This window comes from Prosopis cineraria, unplaced genomic scaffold (genome assembly GCF_029017545.1).
Source record: "Prosopis cineraria cultivar Desert tree isolate PC_DT_omini unplaced genomic scaffold, ASM2901754v1 PC10, whole genome shotgun sequence".
Classification (NCBI taxonomy): Eukaryota; Viridiplantae; Streptophyta; class Magnoliopsida; order Fabales; family Fabaceae; genus Prosopis; species Prosopis cineraria.
In genome coordinates this window covers 17,372,618-17,380,464 of record NW_026555341.1, presented here as the reverse complement: position 1 = coordinate 17,380,464, position 7,847 = coordinate 17,372,618, and the positions used below count along the sequence as shown (strand labels likewise).

The 7,847-nt window shown below is 31.3% G+C and overlaps 1 protein-coding gene across 1 annotated transcript; it reads right to left on the bottom strand.

Moving 5' to 3' along the window:
- Positions 1–4,136: 4,136 nt before the first annotated feature.
- On the bottom strand, positions 4,137–7,324 carry LOC129322465 (alpha-amylase 3, chloroplastic-like). The gene is made up of 5 exons (XM_054968780.1): positions 7,197–7,324; positions 5,895–6,144; positions 5,217–5,339; positions 4,839–5,006; positions 4,137–4,674 (listed from the first exon to the last, which is right to left on the bottom strand). The coding sequence occupies exons 1-5, from the start codon at positions 7,322–7,324 to the stop codon at positions 4,513–4,515; spliced, it is 831 nt and encodes a 276-aa protein (XP_054824755.1). The 3' UTR covers positions 4,137–4,512.
- Positions 7,325–7,847: the final 523 nt, after the last annotated feature.

Genomic DNA, 7,847 nt, shown 5'->3' with positions numbered 1-7,847 from the left:
CCTTTTATTTTGGTAATAACTAAAACAAAACAAGCATTTACAACATTCCTGTGCAATTTTTTCACTCAAGTCTAAGTATTGTAAATGTCAATGACTACTTTGATTCAATTAATAATTATTTTTGTTCTTGTAATGACTAAAATGAAACAAACAATTATAATGTCCCTATGCAAAGTTTTTACTCAATTTTTTTTCTAAGACTACTTTGATAGAATGGAATAAACAATGACAAGTTTTGCTTTACAAATTGTTATTTATCAATACAGTACAATCCTACAAAGTTGACATCATAAGTAGAAATGGCATACTACTTTAATTAAACAAATAATAACTTTCATCAAATAAGATAACAAGAAAATCTTAAGAAGTGACAACTACTCAAGATTTTGTTGTTAATTACATAAGCTTGTATTATTATACAACACATACATCTTATAATATTCATCAAAATCTCCTTCAACCCTTCTCCCAAAATATATATATATATATATATATGAAGGGTTGAATATATTTCTATACATAAGATGTTTTAACTATATCATATCTACAATTCACAAGTTTGGTAAGTTAGACATTTTGTACCACTTTCATAAGCTACATGTTCAAAATCATGATCTTGGTTACTAACCACTAGGAGAAGGAGAGTTTGAATTTAAAAGTAACTCGAATTACTCTATCCTGCATTCAAAATCTATCCAACTTCATTAGTCATTTACATTGACAATCCCAATGTTAATTACTAAAATAATAACTATCTTCTAGCAAATGACAACTTACGCTGTTGCATTAACACACAATAACTTCCAGCATTTTACTCTAATAGGATAGTAGTTCCATCATTATCAACAAAGTCTATAAGAGTTCCTTTATCAAAAGCTCGCAATTTTTTTCATGCCACTCCAATTAGGGTCAATGCCAGAACAAGATAATGCCATCTATCATTTAGCTATACTGTACACAGACTCACTGCCACTTAGCGATACTCACACGACTCAACTGTGCCCATGAGAATCAATGTGTATTCATGCGACTTAGCGTAAATCGATGGAATCCAATGTATAGCAATGCAACTCAAATGTTTATGATTACAACATTGGGAAAATGACAACCTCAACCACTTATTAAGTAGCAACTTCTTCTCGCCGAAGAATCTTTCTAAAACATGAAAGCTTAGTTTTCAATGCCATGCATCCCGAAGCAAAAATCAACATAAGAGCAGAGGGAATTTACAAATGCAAGAACATCAACATAAGAGCAGAAGAAACATACAAATGCGGCCTAATAGGGGGAATATTTTAGCCAAATGGTAGCTTGCTAGTCTGCCCTATGGAAAGCTTTAGAAGCTGAAAATAGTTGCATGGGAGACGAAGAGATGAAGAAGAGAATGCGGGAAATGTGTCCTGTAGACCATCCCTCCTTTATTTTCTATAAGGGTAAAAATTTATTTTCTTTAAAATTTGATGGCTAATAAGTCTCAGGGACTTGAGGGGAATTAAAGGATTTTGTGGAACCTTATTCTCATTTGCATTTTTTTAATGGGATTTTTCTGTCATTTTCCCAAAGAAGAATAGCACTACTTGCAAAAAAAGAAAGATGAATAATATTACCTATAATCCATTGTCAATATAGCATCTTTGCACTTTGAATGTTTTGTATTGAATTGATATACTTTTTGTTATGTATAATAATCATTCAAGTTCAGTTTTTAATAGGATTTATGAGATCAATAGATTTAAATTTTTGACATATGAAACAATTTTGTTTAAAATAGTAATGACATGTAACAAACTAAGAATTATCCGAGTGCCATATTTTCTCTAGAGCTCTTTATATATAAGAATGAAAGAAAGTGAGGGCCCTTTTGATTGTGTTTCCATTTTTTTTTATTGTAAAACTGTTTTGTAATACAATTTTTAAAATTATTTTTAAAAACAAAACAAAAACAAGATATATTTGACTATGTTAGTTTAAAAACAGTTTTAGAATAAAATAGTTAATAGTGATGGTTGCTAATAATTAATGATGATCACTTATGAAGTGATTGATCAATGTGAATATAGTTTAAAAATATAAAGAATATAAATAATGGTCATTAATGATGGTCGCTTATCACTGTTTTATTATATTATTTTATTTTAAAGAATATAAATTACTAGAACAGTATAAACTTTGTTGATAGACCTTCACCTATATCCAATCCCTAATCTTGCCCTGTTGATGGTAAATTTTTCTTAATGTTATGGTTGTTGTATGCTTGATTGATGATTTGCAAAACGTATCAAAGGAATAGTTATGTAGATTGAATTTTTGTCATTTTTTAAGTTGTTATTAGAAGGAAGTAAGAACTTTTCCGTGCGATGCACAAGGGTAAGAATCTAGTTAACACCTGTTTGTGAAAGATATTTCCCTTTTGAATCAGTTATTAAAATTTCTTATACTAACTTAAAACTAAATAATATGATTATTTGAATTTTCAATATTTTTTGTAGTATAATTTATTACATTGGGTTTGTATTGTATAATAAAAAAGCATACCAGAAAATAGTAATGAGCTTCATTCTGGCAGCTAGACTAGAAACATTAAAAAAAAAAAAAAAGTCCATTTATTCAATAACTATTGTTGTTTTCAACCAAACTCCTTTTTCATTGAATGGATTATCTGATATTGTAGGCATAACTGCTAAATCAAAGGTTGTCATTTGAACATTTGATATTGGAGTTGCAACAGGTTAAAGGCAATGAACCAACTGTTTTTAGTTTATTTCATAGTTGGACCATTGTTTCGAAAAAACTATGTTGACAAGTAACTAAATGTGAGCTCTATGTATTTGTTTACAAAGAGCCTAATATGAAAATTATTTATGATCTATGGAGGGCAAACGTACTTTTCATCCCCCCCCCCTTCTCTTTTTGAGGAGAAAGTTTTGGTGAGTTATATCTTGATAATTAATCAAAGTCAAGATAGGTCTCAAGTTTAAAAAATAGTTACAAAGATACTTGTGGATTACTCACTAACACAATTTTTATATAGGCAATGAAATTGGACCCCAAATCCTTGTAAGATGCAAGTAGTACTATTGTTACCTATACTAATTGTCGTTAGCATCCATACTTTTTATATGATACTCCCTCCATTTCAAATTATAAAATAATTTTGAAGGAATTTTTTATCTAAAAATATAAGACAATTTGAAAAAAATAAAATTTTATTGATGATACTTTTTTAATATTACCCTTCAAGTGGAGAGAAAATTAAAATGATATTTTAGCTTAATGACTAAGTGTGTAAGGACAATTTTTAAAGTTTATAATTTTATTTTGAAAAAGTATGTTTGTAAAGTGTCATTATTATGTTTTATTAATATGTGTAATTTTATCTCAAATTATCTTATAATTTGGGTTAAAGGGAGTATATTAATATTGATATATTGATTTTCACATGCACCATTCATTACTCACAAAGAACATTAAGCTATACTCCTCCCTCCAGACTATAATATAAGTCATTGTTGACTAATTTATGTTTCTAAAAAAGTTGGTTTAAATCTTAATTTTCTAAAAATTCCACATTTTTTTAATCATACCCTTGAATAAATAAATATAATATTTGACTTATTCAAAACACCCTCATTAATTACTAAATATAGTAAAAGTGTAATTGAAATATATGTATATAATATATATATATAACACTATCTAATGCCTATATTATATTTTGAAATAAGCAAAGCTTCTAGAAAATCCTTTAGGGAGTACTTGCCCTTTCACAATGGCAAGTCAAGCTACGTGGCAAAGGGTTCTTAGTTCAGTTCATGTTGACGACTTTCTATAGGGAAACATCCCCTAATTGCAGAACATCCTTCTTTTAACTTACTGGCTCACGCGCGCGCACAATCTGATTCCATACTAATTTCCATATTTTATTACAGTTCTTGGAATATGAATAATATTATTATTAGACAAGCCAGTGTTTCAAGTTGTTCAGAAAGGAGAATCTTTCCCGCTGTCACACCCATATTAACAACTCAGATAACATCATCAGATCGTTGTTTCTCACTCGGCCTTCTAAAATATGAGGAAAGATTAAAACAATATTAAAATATATATATATATATATTATATATAACACTAAGAAGTTGGGCACAATGGTAACAAAAGTTTTTCCATCAATAAAGCTGCCAAAACATACCCTGTATTATCAATGCACACTGTTCTACACATTCTTATATACCACGTTGAACCTTGCAGGCAATGTATATATAGTATGTAATCATGCATAGTACATTGTAAAATGTTATGTATACAAAGCATGCAATCTATGACACAACCTCCTTCCTAATTTAAATGTATACACTATTTTTTCAGTTTTGAGATGAACCTGACTTTTTGACTGTGATAGTAGCTTCTGCAGCTTGCTAAATAGTTTTGTTTGCTTCTATGCCTCTCCGAAACAGCATTGCATGACTCACTTCAATTGGAGCTCGCAATGATAAATGATGATATTGTGAGCATCTATGATGCCTCCCAAAGCTTATAATCTCTTCCCTCACCAGCCAAGGACCATCCTCCTAAGGATCTCTTAGGGGGTTCAAAATGACCAGGTCCAATCTTCATAGCGAGCTTTCCATCAATGACAGCTGCATAGACGTCCGTTTCTGCTGCAAGAATTTTAACCTTTAACAAGAAGAAAGAAGAAACTATTAGCAATCAATTTTAACCCAAGACTTGCAAATTAAGTTGTTTGACAAGCTCAGAAGAAAATATCTTATCCATCCAATCCAGAAAATATCCACATGTATGTTACTGTTGAGTAATAAAGGCAATAATATGATGCTCACTGTGCTTCTACAGTGTATGTTGTTCCGTTTCCTGAGAGAGATAAGTGATCCTATTTCAGCCCTGTAGTGGGAGAAAATGTGGTCAAAGAACACAGATGGTGTTCCCGGGTGAGTAAGAATGTAAGCATATCCTTGCATTTCTTTTCCACTCGGAAATCTCCAATGACCCTACCAGAGAAAAGAATGTGAAATCAATTATATATATTAGGTAGACATTTCTTTTACCATATCATAACAGCACAGTGATATGGCAATTGCTGCAAGAGGGAACTTATATAAAATCTTTAAAAATTACGCAAATAAATATCCTCATGGTGATATATAAATCTACACCACAAAAAACAATGTCTGGGAAAAGATGTCTTTGCAAGTTCAAACCTGCGTAGAACCAGTGTCATGATTTTCTATGAAGGTAACTGCACGAGATGGCCACCATCCAATGACACCAGGGGGCTTTCCTTTCGGATCTGACAAACGCCAATATTCACATCTTTCCAGTGCCTATGGGGAGCGGAATTTAAAGAAGGCACTGTCATGACACCTTATTTTTAATAACTAACAGGCAGACTAGGGGAAAGGAATTTTATTTTAATAGCATCCATATTTTTTTCATATTTTTTTCATTCTTTCTGTGTAGCCTCCTTTATAGAGGTCCTACTTTCAAGATAGGAGTAAGTGTTTTTTTTTTCTTTTTATCTTTGATAAATGGAAATGCAACTACAGAGGCCTTCTACATAATAAATTATTCATAAAGATTATAATTTATAACTATTATATCCTATTTTAAGATATTTAGAAAAATATTTGTTATTTTTAGCATTTAAATGTACTTTTACTTTTTTTATTAGTTTATATTAATCTTCATATTTTTATTTAATTATTTTGTCACCAGTTTAATTGCTAATCCAACCAGTTGACTAGTAAAAATCTGAACCTGCTAACTTCTCCAATTCGATGTTTGATCTGGCTTTTAAAACATTTATATGTCTTAAAAGGTATTTTACAGAGTTTGTAAATCTAGAAAAATTTAATGAAATTATCTGAGTGAGTTCTTACTGAGTGAAGAATCCCTTTTGTTGTAACATCAAAAGCACCAGCGGTGCCATTGGTGGCATTGATCCAGTCAACGGTCCTCTGCCTGTGCTCATCTTGATTATGATCCATCTCACCATAGCTATAACTCAGGGAATCCCAGTACTCTCCCACGGCAAAGCAAGGTTCACTTGCTTCCATGTAATCCTTTACATAACCACCCCAAAATCCTCTGGCAAAGTCAAGCCTCCATCCATCATACCCAATTTCTTCCCTGATGATCACACATTGTGAGCAAAAAGATAGAACAAATCAACTCTTCTACAACACCTTAGTATACATGACCATAAAGTTAAACGTATAGTTTCTGCTAAACAAAAACATCACATGCAACAAGAGGAAAGACAAAGGAATGGAAGATGAGCAAATCAACTAAGTCTACATATGCAGCAAGGTAAAAATGATTTCAGAGTATGAGTTGGTACATATAAGAAACAGACTACTGCAAAGCATGTATATGGTAGAGATATTCAACTTGACTTTTAAAGAACCGACATTGTTAATATATTTAGTGGCTCAATGCTCACGGACAAAACATGTTTACCATAAACCACTTGGTTTTTTTCCCCCCAGTTATCACTTGAATACCAATAGCCTACGTACATAGAACGTTCATAGAATTTGTTGACTCCAGCTGGCAAAGACTTAGAAAAGTGATATAAAAGATAAATAATGTTTGAACTAAATTTAAGTTGCCAACATTTATATAAGAAGTGGAATCTGAAGGGGTATTCTGACATAAAGAACTGAAATAAGGAAAAGAGCAGCCATAAATCTGTAAGTATTCAAGTCATCTTCATACCAAATAAACATTGACGCTACAGCTACAATACATATAACGACGGACATCCCATCAGATGCCTGAGTCACATCTAGACACCCACAGATCACGGTGGCAATTTATTGTCTAAGATGTTGAAAATGAAATCTTACATGAAACTAGGAACACCTTCAATTAAATAAATCACATTGTCATCATATCCTATCAACAGCAACAATCAGGTCTGAAATATCAAGTTTCCAACTGAAATTTTCAATAAAATCTAGATCATCCTAACCTCATATTTAATACCAGATTGTCATAGTTCTCCAGCACAATTAACAATGAAACTGTTGGACTGTAAATAAATATGGTAAGAATTTATATTCTACCAAAGAACTAATTGAAAACATTTTTCCCTTAAACGTTATACTTGTTCCGTGATAAAGGAAAATAAATTGGCCAAGAACTATGATAGAAAAAAAATTAAGGTCTATAATGTCTACCTCAACCAACATAACCATTCTTTCAGATCATTTCTCACAAATTCCTGTGAATGGTCAATGTTTGGAGCTGCATGGAAATTATCGCCACTACTCTTGTTGCCCCTACCTGTATGAGAGAGGATATCCATTATGTATTACATTTTCATCCAGAAAAATTACAGTTTTAAGGTATTCGTAGTAAAAAGTAATTCAAAGAACAAAGCATGCATATCATATCTAAAAAATAAAAGCGCTTCCAAATTCTTTACTTCTGTGAAACTATATTTGTCACTTAATCAGAAATTTCAATGGGAGTAAATCAAAATTTCCATTGCATAGTAAGCATGAGACTTATGTTCATGAAACCTAGTCATCAGACCTATTCTATTCAAATTTTATAGCAGCTAAATGAACTTGTTTCCTTTATTCCTAGAAAACTAAAGATTTGAAGTGCAGTAAGGTAACAAGTAATTGCAGAAAATCACCAAAAAAAGAAACAAAAAGAAAAAGAACAACTTATTGCAGAACATGACAAGCAGAGGCAAATACGCTACTCGCTTTATTCAGGATAAGGCACAATTACATAATGCTCAATGCAATAAATGGCAAGAGATAATTTAAGTACCTAAAACGTTCAGTACTTTCTATTGTCTCTTACAATGATGGAAGTTT